The sequence below is a fragment of the Phalaenopsis equestris genome, unplaced genomic scaffold (genome assembly GCF_001263595.1).
Source record: "Phalaenopsis equestris unplaced genomic scaffold, ASM126359v1 Scaffold000123, whole genome shotgun sequence".
In the NCBI taxonomy this organism is placed as follows: Eukaryota; Viridiplantae; Streptophyta; class Magnoliopsida; order Asparagales; family Orchidaceae; genus Phalaenopsis; species Phalaenopsis equestris.
In genome coordinates this window covers 840,950-859,372 of record NW_018164565.1, presented here as the reverse complement: position 1 = coordinate 859,372, position 18,423 = coordinate 840,950, and the positions used below count along the sequence as shown (strand labels likewise).

The window sequence follows — 18,423 nt, the reverse complement described above, 5'->3', positions numbered from 1 at the left end:
AACGCTTAAACCTATGTTTGTAATATTTATATATGAATCCTTTGAAGATGGGCCGGAGTGCTAATGCAAAGCATCTTAACCATCATCACCATCATCATCATCATCATAAATTTTAATATTTGATACCTATAACATTATAGTTTTACATTCGATACTTCATTTATTTGCATTTTGTTGGACAACTTTATTTATCGTCATTATTTTATGAGATATTTTGGGTAATTTGTCATTTTAAATATTTTAGCCGGCCATCCTATTTGCCTTGATCGGCCCCTTCATTTTCTCCTCTCTCGCATTTATTTTAGGGGGATTTACACACATGGCACTCTAAAACTAGGATTTATATATTCAAAACCTAAGCATCTCTATTTGCATCATCTATTATTTTATTAAATTCTTTGGCGAATCTCGTTGGAGGTGACGTGTATCGACAGTAACTTTAGAGGTAACAAGGTGGTGAGGTTAGTGGTTTCTTGGCAAGCTCAGAGATACTGAGATGAGCAGGTTCTCATGGCATTCCCAACTTCTAAGGTAACAATTTGGCGAGCTTGGCGGTAATGTTGACGGTGAGTTTAAAAGCTTTATTGAGTGTTATAGTCCATATCAAACATGCTTCTTATTCTATTAAAGAACGATGATTAATGCTGGTTGAAGAAAACAGTTTTTTTTAGTTTTCTATCATCTTTGTATGTTTTTCACCCCAACGGATTTCTTCAATTTGTGAGTTCGCAGCTCTTAGGAAAGAACTTCCAACAAAAAAAAAAAGGAAGTTTGTAACCAAAAATGATACACAGGTAAAGTTTATCATAGATAAGATATTTTATAAGCTCATCATATTTTCATTTTCTTGTTGTCAGGCAACTTATTTGTTTAACATACCTAGAATTGAAATCTTCCTTCTCAAAACGGATGTCAAAATATGAAAAATTGCAGGTAAAAAGCACAATGCAACGATTAAATCTCATAATTGTAACTTGTTTAACAGCAAAAGCACCCTTTAAGTTGATCCAAGTATAACTTATTCAATCTGCGCAAGAAAGGAACAAGCAAGCAGAAATCATTCTTCTCAGAGCTGTAAAACAGCAATAAAGACACCAGCATTGAACATTCCAAGAGGAAAGGGGAGGGGTCTCAGAGTTTTTCCAGGTCGCCATTCCGGTACCATATCTATCACCCATCACAATATCTTCAGAAGCATATGATTCTAGTTCGGCTATTTCTTCAGTCCTAGGCTTCACAGAAAGTGCCCCAACATTCTGATTGAAGTTTACGATCTTCGTAGTGCCGGGAATGGGGACTAAATCACTTCCCTGGTGATGCACCCCAGCGAGTGCAAGTTGTGAGGGCGTACAACCCTTTCTGGATGCAATTTCATTCAATTTCTCAAATATTTCAGCATTTTTTTTTTCTAAATTCTCAGGTTGAAATCTTGGCAGCATATGCAATTTGTTAATTTTAGAAATACTCTTATGTAAGTTAGTTGTGTTATAGTCATCACAAAAAAAAAGCGCACTCCAAGAAGCAAAGGGATATTTAGATTTCATTGTAAGCTGGATAAGAATCAAGACATGCAAAATAGCTTGCTAGTTTTTTCTGCAAGAAATGGAATTATTCTATAAGGGAAAAGTGGCACATCAGTCCAATTGTAATTATTTATTAAACTCTAAAGCATACTGTCAGATTAAGGAAAAAAAATTTGAAGCAAAAATATATGCACCTTGCAGACGTCTTCGCTAGATAGCTCATCAACCAACTTCGGCCCAGAAGAGAAGAAGCCCCTCCCCAGTGGGCTGTATGCAACAATGCCAATTCCAAGTTCCCTGTTAGGTAGATAAAAGAGGGAAATTGCTTACGGGTAAAAATTTCATCAACAACCTCCGCCGTTCTGATAATGCCAAATGGATACAAAACAAACCTGCAGGTAGGAATGATATCAACCTCAACATCCCGTGACCACAAAGACCACTCTAGCTGCACAGCAGAAATTGGATGAACTGCATGTGCCCTCCTAATTGTTGAAGCAGAAGCGTCAGACAATCCTATATATTTTATCTTTCCTTCCTCAACTAGTTTCTTATATTCTCCCACCTGAAGATTAAATGGTGAAATTTGTATATAGAACAAAATTCTTCCGAATTATAAATTTCAGTGCTGTGATAATACTAGATAAACATATCAAAGAAAGAGCAACTTTTTATACATTAGCTTATACATCATCAGCATCATTAATCTTATCACAATTTTTTGGTGTCGGCATGTGAGCATATGTATGTCATCAACTTCATCATCACTGGCTTATAGAAGCTAAAATAAATGTACTTTAGGGGCCCAATTGCAATTCACAAAAATTATAAACCTGTAGTTAACCATTTTTGTACCTTCGAAGTAAATAGAAGCATGAATTTCAATGCATATTGGATTAAAAACTTTTCAAAGTCAAATAAAGATAACTCAACTTCAACTTCAACTTCAACAATTTTCTCGTCAAACAGAACATCTCTATAATACGAATCCAAAAACAATACAATTAATTCAATCCGAATATAAAAAAATTTAGATCAAGCACTTGAAGTAGGATTGGAAATGAAAACTTTAAAGTATTAATTAAAAGGACAAATGATCTTCAAATTTGACATTTTTATAATTAATGGAGTGCCTCGACAAGAAAAATCAAAAGAACCTAAGATTGCATGATTTTGAGTTCTTAAATACTAAAAGACTTATTTATGATAAAAAAAAATTAACATTGACCATCCCATGGAGTATTTTGGGATTTTGGCTAAATTTACCCAAAATTCTTATTTTCCCAAAACAGAATAAATATGCCCATTTTCGATACCAAAGAGGTAGCTAATTTCATACACTGTAAAATAGCTTTAAGTCAACCACCAATGTTCATCATCGACCATCGCCAGTGGTTGTTGTCGGGAAACTACTCCGTTACGACTCTTGCAACCTAACTACTGGCACATGGCTGTTTTTGCTTAATTGTTATAACTTAGTTAAAACACAATAATCTCATTTTATCCAATTCAAGAACATAGTGGTGGATAACTTTGATTGGTTTTCTATGTAAAAGTTATGGTGTCTCATCTTTCAACACATCTCATCTCTGTATGTGTTAAATCTGCATACTAAGCTAAAACATATAATTTTACTTTAGTGCCACAAAATTTCTAGCACTCAATAAAAGGCATGAAAATATTAATCTAAACCATTATAATGGCAACTTAAAGTGCCAATAATTGTTATAATTGAAATGCTTTAAGCTGATATAATAAAGTTACTCCAATGCAAGATTCTCTACACTCGTTTTGAGGAGATTAATATCGAACCAAAATAAACTTATCTTTTATTCAGTTATTAGCTATGTGGTAAAGGTGTAATATTTACTTTCTCTTCCCTATATATAGTGTATGCCTATAACTTTGGATTTGTATGAAATGGATATTCTTTCCTCTAACTTACCCGTGAATTCATGTGTCTCCATTCTCCATTCTTTTCATGGTATCAGAGCAGGTCTTACTGTGAGCTACTTAGTTTCCTCTCCTCCTCTTCTTCCCCTTCGGGTCTCTCTGCTCTGTGGTGTATCTTCAGTCTTGGCTTCGTACACACTACCGTGAACCTCTTATCCTTTTGTTGTTCTTGGTACCGATCTTGCTATAACCATGCTAAGCTTAAATGGCTAATTTTAATACATCCAATATTCTTGATGGGTTAGTTAATCTCAAAATCTCTAAAACTCCCATCCAACCCTCCCTAAAATTTCTTAAGGCCAACATGAAATCTATGATTACCAGTACCCTTTATGCGGATAATTACCTCCTAGGACGCTCTCAAATAATCAAGATAATCAAAGCCAATGGTTTCTTGGGGTTCCTAGATGACATCATTTCTCCTCCACCGCCTATGGTCCTTAATGCCTCGGGTATCTCCTCTATCAAGCTTGTCTTCATCACATGGCAACTAATTGATCAGAACTTGCCCACTGCCCTTTACTCTACCATTTCAGCCACAATTCTTCCATATGCGTTGACTTTATAAACAAGTTAGGAAATCTGGAACACTTTGGAGAAGTGCCTACAGGCCACAAATCGCTCCCGTGTAATCCAATTAAAGAATAAGTCACACAAAGTATCGATGCAAAACCTCACCATGGCTGAATATCTCGTGCAAGTAAAAGCTATTGTTGACAACATATCTGTTGCAGGTTCTCGAGTTGATCTTGAAGATGTTATCCTCTATATCTTGAAAGCCCTACCAGCCTCGTATCATCCTTTAAAGACTACCATCCGCACGAGAACCAATCCCAAAATATTTGATGAGTTGTAAGCCCTCCTTAATAGTGAACAAAAAAATCTTTCTACCGAGCATAAATCTTTCCCTGCCGATCAAGATCCACAATTAGCCTTATATGCATCCAAAACTAAGAACAAATTTTATAAAGGCAAGGATAAAGCCAACAATTTCTCTCCCGAACATCCTATAGAAGTTTCGGCTCCTACCTCAAAAGCTCACGACAGTGTTTATTGTCAAATTTGTAACAAGCTGGGTCACATCGCTTCTCAATGCTGTGACAATCAGAACTATCAACCCAAGAATCTCTCACCTTTGTTGCCAAGCACCACACACAGCACATATTACCTCTCCTTTTCTGCCTACTCAGTCTGATTAGTATATTGATACTACGACTACTACACAACTCACGTTCGATTAAAGTCGAGTGAATCAACCCGAACCCTATCAAGGGATGAGACCGTTATGGTTGGCAACAGTCATACCGTCCCAATCAAACATTCTGGCATTGGTATCTTGCCGACTTCACACCGTAAGCTCTTGGTTTCCATATTTCTACATAACTCTCTTGTTTCCCATAATATGATTTCTATCTCTCAGTTAGCTCTCGATAATAAATGCATGATTAGCTTCGATGCTAACAGCTATCAACTTAAGGATTGCACGACTCAGGAGTTTCTACTTCAGGGTCCATGCAATTGTGGTTTATATCAAAGTCCTAATAATCACCAGACACTCGTTTCGGTGGCTGCCTCCTCAAATCAGTGGCATTGGAGACATGGACATCCGCATCAACAAGTTATTCAACTTATTGCAAAACACATCCGCAACTATGGATTTCCTCCTATTTTTCTCTTTGTAATTCATGTGCCACTGTTAAATGCCATCGTCTTTCATTTACTAGATCTAATAGCACACAATGTAATACTTTAACATTAATTCATACGGATGCATGGGGACCGTCCTCTATTACTTCAACTCTAGGCTACAAATATTATGTACTTTTTATATATGATTTTTCTAGATATACTTGGCTTTATCCTATGCTCAACAAATGTGAAGTACTTCATTATTTTCTCAACTTTAAACAAGAAATTAAAGTTCAATTCACTAAAAAGATCAAAGTTATATGCACCGATAATGACGGTGGGTATGCTAGTCATGCATTTAAAAGCTAACTCAGCAGATATGGTATTATTAATTAATTCAGTTATTCCTACACACCGCAACAAAATGGAATCGCTGAACGGAAACATCACCATATTTTGGAAACAACTCTGCTATAATATTTGACTCCCATGTTCCTTCATCACTTTGGCTTGAAACGGTGCATACAACAATTTATTTGATTAGCAGGCTACCATCAAAAGATAATAGAAAGATATCACTCTATCAGATTCTCAATGGTACCTCACCGCAATATAACATTCTTAAATCCTTTGGTTGCTAATGCTTTCCCTAGATCCCACCTATTCATCGAAATAAACTACAACCTAGATCCCTCCCTTGTGTTTTTCTTAGCTATCCATCCCATACCAAAAGTTATAAGTGTCTCGACCCAAACACTGGTAAGATGATCACAACTTGCCATGTTATTTTCAATGAATCGGTCTTTCCCTGCAAAGCCAAGTGTCTACCCAAAATCCCCTCTCCTACCTCACACATCCACCCACCTCTACTACTCATTCCAACCTCCACTATGCATTCTGTCTCTCCTAATATTCATTTTTGTCGCTACTTCCAGTGCATCTCACTGAACCGCACTTCCTCCTATTGACTGAAACCACTTTCCCAACTGAATCCACGCCAGGCATAATTTCCAACATCCCTCTCCCACCCATTAGATCTCCTCCACCGAAACATTCTATGGTGATCGTTCTCAAACTAGATCGCTTCACTAGAAGGTTCTCCTTGATCTAATCCATGAGTAGTATTTTTAAAAAATGGAATAAAGATAGATGAGTAGTACTTTTAAAAAATTTAATTGACTATAAGGCTAGAAAAATTTATAATAAATTAAAACTATTAATTAAAAAATAGAATAAAGATATATTATATTATACTTAAATGATGTTTTGATATAAATAATAAGATTTAAATATTGCTCCAATCCTTAACCTCCTACGACTGCATGACTAGGGAAGTCAAAATGACACATTGTTTGCAAACAGCTTATGTTCGGCTCGCTAAGCAAACGAGCCGAGCACAAACACATTTTTTGTGCTTGAAAAAAAACGAGCTGTACACAAAAAGTGGTATTTTTTAAAGAGTCAAACAAGAGTTGAGCTTGCGCTTGCTTGTATTCGACTCGTTTACACCCTTGGCGGCTGTAATCTTCTGCATTTATGGTTTCAAATAATTTTTACTGTTCATTGCCGCCTCTGTCTAAAGAATGATATTTCGTACAACTTATTTTTTGAAAGCAAATGTCGGGCAAATTCGGATAAGGTCGAGCTCACAAGACAACTCTTTATTGGAGCCCAGACGTAGAATAACGTCTGGACTCCGTGTAATAGTATTGACAAATTTTTGTCCATTAAACGGAGATAAGAGCTTTTTAATAATAAAAGCATCAATCCAACGTACACTATATATATGACTTTTTTTTTATTTTTGGCAATTTAATAAGTTTGATCGACTCGTTAGCAAGCATATGAGTCGAGCTTTTTTAGTCTCAAATCTAGACTTGAGCTCGTCGAGGCTCAGCTCGTTGGCTTGAGAGCTAGCCACATCGACGTGCTCTCATTACAATTTTATTTGAGCTTATAAATTGGCTCAAAAGTTTGTTCTTAGTACTGCAAGTCGAGTATAAGCATGCCTTCGGACAAACCAGCTAGCTCGAGTTTGGCATGACTCGTTCTCAACACAACTCGTTCACAACTCAATACATAGTCATAAAATACATTGTTATATATTGTATCAAAATGATTCTCAAAAGTATCCAATTCATTTTGATGTTAATGTTATATAAAGCGTTCAATTATCAAATGCTAATCTCAAAACAATTGGATTTTTAAATGTATTCTAATACAAGGTATATCATAGTAATTTTTTTCCCTTCAAAGTCAACTCAAATTTAATGTTGTTATTGTTGTTGTATCGACTCAAATTTGAACTTACTAACAAATTTTTTTCTAAAGAATTATCTTGTGATTCACACTAATCCCCTAAAAAAAAGGTTTTTTGGTCTATTTTTTCTTTTAGTCCTACATGCAAATAATATCTTAGAATTTTTCAAATGTCATCTCCCCGAAAATATAAAGACAGATGCATACAAACCACCAGAAATTCCTATTTATAATTCAACCGTTATCTTTCATATATTTTTTTCAAATTCTCACTCAAATATCAAAAATTCATTGTAACACCTAAATCCATATTTTTATTTTTATCAAATTCTCAATAATTTGATTCGACAAACATAGATATTGGTTCGGTAGTCCAAAAAAAAATCACCTAGCTAGCTAATTTGTAAATATCAATGTTTCAATTGGTCTATTTATAATTATCCCAAGAATAAAACAAATTTTAGAATTATTTATACAGATAAAACTTAAATCCTATGTATTTAGAAATGTAACATCTAAATTTCATTTTTAAAATATATGATATCTTTTATATTCATGATAGAAGTGTATTTCACGTTTTATAAGTCAGAATGGTGCAATTTTTAGTGTGATATGAAAGATTTGGGGGGTATGAATGTAAGAAATTAAAGTGTTAGATATATAAATACAAAATAATGTAGCGTTATATGTGTAAATACCTCTTATTTTTTTGAGAGAATAAAGGTTGTTCATTGAAACTCTCCAAAGGAAAATTGGCCTCTCTTTCTTAAGCAAGCTCCTCTTGTACGGAAAGTTCAAGTTATCTAAAACCTATAATTCCTCACTCTCATTAACTTAAAAAGAGTAAAAATCAATTTCATCATAATTTACATATTATCTGAATAACTTTCCATTAAATATCTCACCTTATACTATTATCCGAATAATTCTTCTTATGATGTGTTCACAAGTTTTCTCTGACCTATTAAGAATCTCCGTTCCTCTTCTCTACAAGAAAAATTAAATCCACCTCATCATTAGCCCTTGTTATACTCTATGAACACCTCTTCTCCACAGTATGATTAAATTTTCTCCAGCTTACAAGTTACTCTCGTTCATTTTCTCTACAAGTGAATTTATAAGTGAATTTATAAGTGAATTTATAAAAGAAATTTGCATACCACACTATTCCTATATATTTACATATCTAATCCCAAAATTTGAAATTCAAACTTACATTTAGGTGTTCAATATTTAAATATTTTAGACTGTACGTAAACATCATAGTGTATGCTTTTCAATTTAACTCAACACTTTGTATTTATATATCTAACAGCTAAACTCTAATTTATATAAACCCTCATTCTTATGCATGAAAATATGTATTTCACTTTTTAAAAATAAAAATTATGATATTATTCATGTAATAAAAAAAATTTGGGTGTAATAAATATAAATGTTAAAGTTGGAATATTAGATGTGTAAACAGTAAATCCGCCTAAAAAATTTTGCCTCCCGCCCGCCTGCAATGGCCTTTACGATTGCCCTTTTCGTCTTGTTTCTACTTCATTTTGATTATGAAGATTAGCATTTATACCACTCAAATTTTATGTATAATTTAACATATGTAACATATACCAAAACTTCAGTTTTTATGTACATACTACCTTAGCTACATTCTCTTGCAGGAAATCAACCAACCAAACTAAAATTATTAATAATCATGCTTCCAAATCATCCAAACTAATACTTAAATTGGAGTTCAAGCTCGCCCATCACAGGTGATGTTGAAAGAATGTTGAACAATCGCCAAAAAGATGTTGGCGAGCAGGATGAGAAACCATGTTGACGTAAAAACATATTATTAAAACGAGAAAATTTTGGATTTATTTTGATTATGAAGATTAACATTTATACCACTCAAATTTTATGTATAATTTAACATATGTAACACATACCAAAACTTCAGTTTTTTATGTATACTACTTAAGCTACATTCTCTTACAGGAAATCAACCAACCAAACTAAAATTGTTGATTTTTGTTTTAGGGCATTAAATCATGCTTCCAAATCAACCAAACTAATACTTAAATTGGTGTTCAACCTCTCCCATTACAGGTGATGTTGAAAGAATGTTGAACAATCGCCAAAAAGATGTTGGCGAACAGGACGCGAAATCACGTTGATGTAAAAACATATTATTAAAACAAGAAAATTTTGATAGCGTCTATTAAATTATTTTCATGCTAATAATTTATTATTAAAACTACACTAATTCAAGAAACTCACATTGATAATTCTAACATATTTGCACACACACTTACCCACATGTCTGATTAACACTTTTTATCATGCTTCATAGTGTGTAGACATTGAGCAAGTCCTATATCATTTCTCCTGTCATTTTTTATTTTGTAGACATTCATGATGTACCCATAAATTGTAGGCATCATAGCTTCAACTCGTTTTGCAACATTAATTTCAATAAATGATTATTCTGGAATTCCATACAATCAATGTAAGGAAGAAATAGCTGGCGGACTTGATGTGCTTAATCTGTGTATGCATCGCATCATAAACACCACTAAAAAATCTATCAACAATCATAACAGCAAAAAGAGTTGTCCACTGATGTCTCACATATGTTATCATTAATTTTTGTACTGGTGGTGAAGTTGCATCCAATCTCAATGCAAGTGGGGCTGTCAAGGGGTCATGATGACTCATTATCCTCGTTATCTAATAAGTCTGTGTCAAACCAAATGAAGGTGGACTAGTACGTACTATTACCTCTTTATGATCAAACATTAAATTGATGTAAATAGAGTTCATATCTGCCCTTAGAGCATTAATGTAGGATGTGCAAATATGGTTCATATTAATGTTGTTAAGTTAGAATGTGTGGTCTTTAGAAAGATGAAATAACCCAAATATTGTCAAAATATTTATACATATTGAGATAAAGTTTAATGGAATTCCACTTGAAATTGATTCACGATATGAAAATGTTCGTAAAAACTCATTCGACACGTGCTAGTGAATTTGTTGCACACAATAAACTAATTCCAAGACCATAAGCTCTTACATATGAGGCGAGTGGATATTTCTCTAGTGCTTCATAATTTAATGCAGCAATAAAGTGGAGGGAGAATCCTCTTAACTTGTTCTTCAAATGCTCTGTTGGCACTTCATAAGTTTTAGCTCAAACCGCATCTTCTACTTACATGTCAACATGATTTATTATGTCAACATCACGAATGTCACAATTAAATTGACAAACTTCACTAAAAGTGCCCAGTATAATATCTTCAATCTCAGGAGAGTTATCGTCAAAACATAGCATTCAGTTTGATGTCATCCTTCAAAGATTTCATTTCCCGATTGTAAATTGGTAACATCTACTATAAATCTTACTTGTTGAATGTATGTTGAAAATATCCGTTCACGTATCTTAACATATGTTAGTTGATTAACTCCCCAGTATCGTGCAGTAAACTGATTATGTACTTTTACTCTACCAATCATATTAGGCGTCGATGACATTCCATGACCAAAAGGAATTATTAACATTTGTTTATTATGACGACATTAAATGTTTAATGTTTGTTCAAGGTGTTCAACTTGATCTTTAATTGTCAGTTTAACTAAATAAAATAATAATTTAACAGTATTGTATCTACTTTGTATGTTCTCTAATTAATGCAACATTTGTGTTTGTTCTTCTGCAATAAACTTTAAATTTGTCACAAGTTAAGTCATGTTTTTTTATGCGAAAACTAATTTCTCGAGCTGCTAGAAATACAAATAACATAAATAATTAGTGTGACATAAAATTAAAAATATTTGCATAATTGTATATTATCTTTTAGAATGAGAATAATATTTAAGTTTTAAAAATAAAATTTTTATCATTTTATAATAAAATTCAAACAATGAAATATATAAAAAAAAATCATTTTTGATATATTAGGAAATAAAAAAAATTATATAAACCTTAAAATAAAAAGATGTAAATCATAAAATTTCTCACTTCAAGTGGAGAAACTTAAAATCTTTAAAGTGATACAACTAATTTGGCAATGTAAGAAAATGACTTAATAACTTTTTTAAAATTATAGTAATGATCAAATTAGTTCTTACTTATATTTTTTAAATTAATATTTTTTTAAAATATTATATTTTTTTAGTAATAAAATAAATCGAGCGTAAAAGTATTTCAAAATTATGAATTTTTTAAATTATATAATGTAAACCAAAAATATATATATATAAATGAGAAGGCGAGGAAAGATCGAGGGACCAAAGATTACATGCGTTTTTGTGATAATATTGTGTGCAATAACACCAAAATATCACAAAATATCACCTTATACCGCATGTATTCTTTTTTTTCCATCGATATTTCCTCGTCTTCTCGTTTTTATACATATCTAATTTTGGTTAACATTATATTATTTAAGAGATTCATAATTTTGAATTTTTTTTGGCTCGATTTATTTTATTATTGAAAAATTATACTTAAAATATTAATTAAAAAAAATCAGCATGAACAAACTTGATCATTTACTATAATTCTAAAAAAATTATAAAAACATTTTCTTACAATACCAAATTAGTGACCACACTTTAAAAGATTTTTAGTTTCCCCACTACAAGTGAGAAACTTTATGATTTACATCTTTTTTTGTAAGATTTAAGTAAATTATTTTTTAATTTTCCTAATATATCAAAATTAATTTTGTTATTTATTTCATTGAGTTTGAATTTATTATAGAATGATAAAAATTTTATTTTTAGAACTTAAATATTCTTTTCATTTTAAAAGATATTATATGATTATGCAAATATTTTATATTTTACGTCAGACTAAATATTTATATTATTTGTATTTCTAGCAGCTCTAAAAATTGATTTTCACATAAAAAATAACATGCACAATTTGTGGCAAATATGAAGTTCATAACAGAAGAACAAACACAAATGTTGCTTAAATTAGAGAACTTACAAGATGGATGCTATACAGATAAACTATTATCTCATTTAGTTAAACTCACAATCAAATATCACATTGAACACCTTGAACAGAAATCAAACATTGAATACTGTCGCAATAAACAAATTTATAATTCCCACTACTGTTGGAATGTCACTTGTGTCTAACATGAGGGTAAAGTGCAAGTGTATAATCAGTTGACTGTACGATACTGGAAAGCTGTTCAACTAACATATGCTAAGATTCGTGGACTGATATTTTCAATGCACATTCGACAACAAGTGAGATTTATAGTAGATGCTATCAAGTTGCAGCTAAAAAATGAAATCTTCAAAGGATTGCATCAATCGAAATGATATGTTATTTTTTACGATGACTTGCCTAAGATTCAAGATATTATAATGGGCGCCTTTAGTGAAGCTTGCCAATTTAATTGTGACATTCGTGACGTTGGCATACTAAACCATGTTGACATGCAAGTAGAAGATGCGGCTTGGGTTAAAGCTTATGGGGTGTCAAGAGAGCGTTTGAAGAACAAGAAGACTCTACTTTCACTCTATTGCTGCATTAAACTATGAGAATGTAGAGAAATATCTACTCGACGCATATGTAAGAGTATATGGACTAGGAATTGGTTTGTTGCTTGCAACAAATTTACTAACACGTGTCGAATGAATTTTTATAATCGCTCAACCAAAACAAATCACACTTTCATGTCGTGAATCAATTGCAAGTTTACTACTATCAACTTTTTATCAAATATTTTGGCAATATTTAGGTCATTTTATCTTTTTAAAAGCCACATATTAAAGGCTAACAATATTAATATGAATCACATTTGCACATCCTACAATAATGATCTAAGGACATATGCAAACTCTATTTACATCAGTTCAATATTAGGTCATAAAGAGATAATAATCCGTACTGATCACATCCATTTGGTTTAGCACAGATCTACTGGATAGCTCGGGTAATGGGTCATCACAATCTCTTGACAACCCCGCTTGCATTGAGATAAGATGTAACTCCACCATCAGTACAAAAACTAATGATAACAAATGTTGCGAGGCATTAGTGGGCAACTCTTCCCGTTGATATGACTGTTGATAAATTTTTCAGTAATGATTATGATACGATGCAGACACATATTGAGCACATCAAAGCAAATCCACCAGCTTATTCTTCCCTACATCGAAAATTAATGTTGCAGCACATGTTTAAGCAATGTTGCCTGCAATTTATGAGTACATCATAAATGTCGATAAAATCAACAATGACAGGAGGAATGGCATAGGGCTTACTCAATGTCTATGCAATATGGAGCATGATAAAAAGTGTTTATCAAATATGTGGGTAAGTGCACGGGTAAATATGCTAGAACTATCACTGTGGGTTACTTGAATATGTGCATTTTTAGATTATTAGCTTGAAAATCATTTAAAAGAAGCTACCAAAATTTTCTCATTTTAATAATTTGTTTTTATCTCAATGTGATTTTGCGTCCTGCTGGCCAACATCTCTTTGGCAGTTGTTCAACATTCTTTCAACATCACCTGCGATGGGCGAGCTTAAACACCACTGTAAGTATTATTTTGTTTGATTTGGAAGCATGATTAAATGCCCTGCAAAAAAAAAATGATTTTAGCTACATTCTCTTGCAACAATTCAGTGATGATCCTGTTTTCAACTTCGATCTCGACCTCGACCTCAATCTCCTTCGTGAATCTTGGGTTCCTGAAGCTGATCAGCCACCTAATGTCTTCCATTCTTCTGTATCCCCCTCTACGGTTTCACTTATGAGTGTTAATGAGGTGGTGGTTATTAAGAAGGATGATGATTATTTCCAAAAGAAATAGAGAAGGTATGTTTGATTCAAACTTGTTCTATTGTTTAATCAAACATTAATTCTTGCATTGCCTTTTGACTTTCAGCTTATATTTTGTTAAAAAAAAAAAACCATTTATATTGGAGTCATATATTTAAAAATTTGTTGCAATTTAGCTAAGTTTAAAATTTTTAATTTATCTTTACGCTTCAAATACTGCAAAATCTTAAACCCATATTAGTAAATCCTGTTAGATTTATGGGATTTAGAGAAGCAACGCGTGAAAGAGGGTAGGAGGAAATTGATGAACAAAGGTAAGAGGTAATTTAATTTCATGATTTGCTCTAGCTTTAATCTAAAAATCCAACAAATCTTAGATCATATTTTAACTAGTGTTTACCTTTCTGTTTCCTTTTGCAGGAGTGTGCATTGTAATCAAATTATTAGTTTTATCAAATTTTTATTTTTGAATTGTAAGTGATGGCTTTCTGGCTTCAATCCGTGCTATTATGTTATTTTCTCAGTTGAGTTGGAAAATAACTATCTTTTGTCTGTGTCAAATAAATTCAAAAGTTGTAATTTTATTTCCTTGAATAGAAATTTCGCTTTGCTCTATCACATGACGTTTGATATTTTGTAGCGATAAAATATCCATTTTCTATTAGAATAAAAAAATAAGTCCACTTTCTCTTAGAGTTTATCAGAGATGTCAACATTTTTCTTTTAAAACAGATAATTTTGTGTTTTGTAGTTGAAGAGCTGTAGGCTTTAAAAAAATAATTACCCAACTTTTGTATCTACTATATGTGATCTGTGTTTTAATTCAAATTTTTGAAGCATCTCTAAATTTTTGTTTCGAGATCTAAGCGATATGTTTTGTTTTTGTTATTGGATCATCTGATTCATGTTATTTGGTATGGTTTAAGAATTTTCATAGTTTAGATTGTTTATTGTGAAAGAAAATTGCTAACTTAAACTGTAAGATAAGTTATACTGTTCGTATATTTTATTGCTCATATTTTTGGCTTCAAGTTACTTTTTTTAAGTATTTTGATGGCCTTATTCTTGACGGCCTTATTCAAATATTGTAAATCAGGGAGATTTCATGCCGACTGCAACTTTTTTGCAAGTTATGAATATCATTCTCTCATACTAAGATTGGGGATTTGCAGGAATATTTTTATTGTGTTTGCTTGTATACTAAGCTATGAATGCTTCTTTTATGCAGTAAAGATTGTGTTATGATATTTTAGAGTGATCATTAAACGTTAGCAGCATTTACATACATACCACCCAATTCATATGTATTTGCTTATCTTAAACTTAAAAATTGCTTTTTTATATATATTTATACCATCCGAAAGCTTTCATTATCACATAAAGAATATTATCATTTTAACTTTTGACTTTTAAAATGTGAAACACATCTTTTCATTCATATGTAAGGTGGTATATATATGTAAAATTCAAAGTTTTGATGTTAGATATGTACACACATAAGAATTTAGTGCAATGTATGTAAATCTTAAGGCGCATAGTGATATATTTATGTTCCTGAACGTTTGAAGTTTTCCGGATACTTTAAGGGAAGCTGATAAATTTTGTGTTAAAGGAAGCAGCTTATGTGTTTTTTGTTTGAAGTTGATGATACTTTGAAAAAAAAAGATAACTGGTCATAATTGTATTAGAAGAGGCTATCATTTTTTCATTGTGTGATTTGTAAGGCCGAACCAAGCTCACTAGCCGAAATGGCCGAACCTGACCCACCAGAAGAAGTGGCTAAACCAGGCTAGCTAGCCGAAGTGACCAAACTAGGCTAGCTAGCCGAAGTGGCCAAACTAGGCCCATCGGCCGAAGTGGGCAAAGTAGATGTTGACCTCACTTTTGTGAGGACCTCATTGCTTCTCTATAGAAGCAAAGGATTTAGCCTTAGGGTTTCCTAGTGACCTTCTTAGATGACTAGAGATGGAACTCACTCATATGGGACTTCTAACCGATCCTACACTCACTTAGGGTTTTTTAAAGTTAAAGCCCCAATTCTCATCCCTTGGTTGAGATAATTGAGGGACTAGCTCAGTGGAAGCCCAAGTTGACTTCCTATAGGTGGAAGATGCCCTAGGCTACCTATGGAGCTCAAAACTCTAGGAATTCCCTTAATGACCCATTGAATATCCTTGGGATTCTCATTGACCTCGAAAAACCCCATCAGACAGGGGGTTGGGATTCTCACATGTATAATAGTACCAAGATAATGTATGTAAGCATATAAAAAAAATCAGAATATGTGCAATTGTATAGGCACAAAAGAATTATATATAGCACATACATGGCTCTAGAACTTTCAATTTCTATAACAAATGTATTACGTTCTCCCCCCCTCTCCTTTTTTTTTACACATCTTTCATAAACAAAAAAAAAAAAAACACAGAATTTATTTACAAAAAGGAAGATATTAAAAAATAGCAGAAACTTTCAAAACCAAGCAATAGACAGACAGAGAATTTCGGCGTGGAAAAGGGCAATCAAGGATAATTTAAAAAATCCAATGATAGCTGAAAGAATTAATTTGAAGTAGCAAGTTTTTTATTATTATTATACAAAACAATCCGCAAGACATATTTAGACTATTATTGTGTTTAAATAATAGGAAATATTCATTGCTTTTTGAAGCATTAATGGAGAAGCTCAAATCAGGTAATTGAGGATTTCTCCTCTTCCTCAATCTCAAGATATCACGCTGAACATTTTCATCGTTTAATAAACTCCAATGCAGCATTTCTTTTGTTTGAATGAAGTATCAAAATGTTTGAAATCATGTTTTTCTGTATTATCCACAATAACATTGTTCTATGCCTTGAAGTGGTGAAGCGTATCACAAAAAATCATTAAGAGTTATATATATTGTTTTGACTGATGAAGCACTTGAATCTTATGTTAACGAATATCTGAAAGAGCAGATTGGCTGCTAATATATATATATATATATATATATATATATATATATTAGAAAGAAAAGAAAACATTATATCATTTATCCTTGATAAGAATTGAATCAAAGCATAGCATAATGCCTTTCAATCGATTGTTGCATCCATCCTCTATATGTCCCGATCAAAAAGAATTGAATGTAATAAAACTGTAAATAACAATTATCTAACAGTATACAAGAAAAGCCATAAGCTCACCAGCTAACAACCAAAGAAATGTAGTTATAATCCTTGAAGGTTAAAGTGAGCATCAGAGTAAGGAAATTCCTTACCATTAAATCAAGAATGGAAAACAAAGTTTGGCTAAAATAAATGTGCTTCACAGAAGAAGAGAAGGGTGAAGAGACTTACTCTTTAAATTAGAAGATTGAAAAGAGAAGGATAACCTTGCTGCATAAGAGGATACGAGCCAGAAGTTTCGGCTAGGTGAGAAAGACGGAGCGAAAGAAATTCGGGATCGTCCCCGCAAGAGTGTGTTGAGAGGGGTATTTGTAGCCGGGGAAGGGGAAGATTACTTACAGACGAAGGTACCGGCGGTGACGGGAATGCGCCACGGAGGGCAAGAAACCGACCAAGAATTGTAAGTAGGAAGGTATCCTGATGCATTTGGGCGGGAAAAAAATCTTACTGGAGGAGTGCTCGACGGTGAGAACCGGCGGTGAGGGGAAAGCCGCAGAGAACAGCCGCCGGCTAGGGCACAAGAGGAAGGAGGTGCCCAGATTCGAGAGAGGAGGAAGAGGTTATCGAGGGTTTCGGGCGAAGGTATTCGGGAGCGAGAGTATCGGCTGTGAGAACAAATATTCATTCGGTCCGGAGTCCGGAGTCCGGAGTCTTACAGAAAAATAAAAAAAATTCATTTTAGTTCGTATTATTCACAACGGGATGTTCGGTACGTGTTAGTTCGTATTATTCAGGTGTTATTATAATAATATTTATATATTATTATATTTTGGGAATATTTTAAGTTTTATAATAATAAAAGAACACATCAATAAAACTACAATAACACATGAATAATACAGAATAATATGAGAGAAATATTTACTATGTTATCGGGTCGGATCACAAGAAAATGAGTTTTTTTTTTTCACATCAGCTCCACGTGGAATTGATTCATTGGACTCCAGACGTATCTCTATGTCTGAAATCCAAACGTATTTATTTTTCCTGCTATGAAGGAGTGGTGTGAGCAAGTTTTAATTTATTCAATTTATTTAAAATTCATTATTGTATTTAAATTTATCAATTTACGCACAATTTGACTTTGTTCAG

General features: G+C 32.8%; 1 protein-coding gene across 2 annotated transcripts; it reads right to left on the bottom strand.

The window, feature by feature from the left end:
• Positions 1-896: 896 nt before the first annotated feature.
• LOC110021154 (probable aldo-keto reductase 3) lies at positions 897-17,968 on the bottom strand. 2 transcript variants are annotated; one of them, XM_020719534.1, is made up of 4 exons: positions 17,671-17,968; positions 1,916-2,088; positions 1,718-1,820; positions 897-1,466 (listed from the first exon to the last, which is right to left on the bottom strand). In XM_020719534.1, the coding sequence occupies exons 1-4, from the start codon at positions 17,755-17,757 to the stop codon at positions 1,023-1,025; spliced, it is 807 nt and encodes a 268-aa protein (XP_020575193.1). In that variant the 5' UTR covers positions 17,758-17,968; the 3' UTR covers positions 897-1,022. The 2 variants fall into 2 exon arrangements, with proteins under 2 accessions (XP_020575193.1, XP_020575192.1); XM_020719533.1 differs by having other exon boundaries at positions 897-1,355.
• Positions 17,969-18,423: the final 455 nt, after the last annotated feature.

Excerpts from the sequence above, each read along its gene's own strand:
- LOC110021154 (XM_020719534.1), bottom strand. The coding sequence starts at position 17,757 with ATGCATCAGGATACCTTCCTACTTACAATTCTTGGTCGGTTTCTTGCC. Across the intron at positions 2,089-17,670 it reads CACCGCCGGTACCTTCGTCT|GTGGGAGAATATAAGAAACT; the intron begins GTAAGTAATCTT and ends TTTAATCTTCAG. Across the intron at positions 1,821-1,915 it reads GATATCATTCCTACCTGCAG|GGAACTTGGAATTGGCATTG; the intron begins GTTTGTTTTGTA and ends TCTACCTAACAG.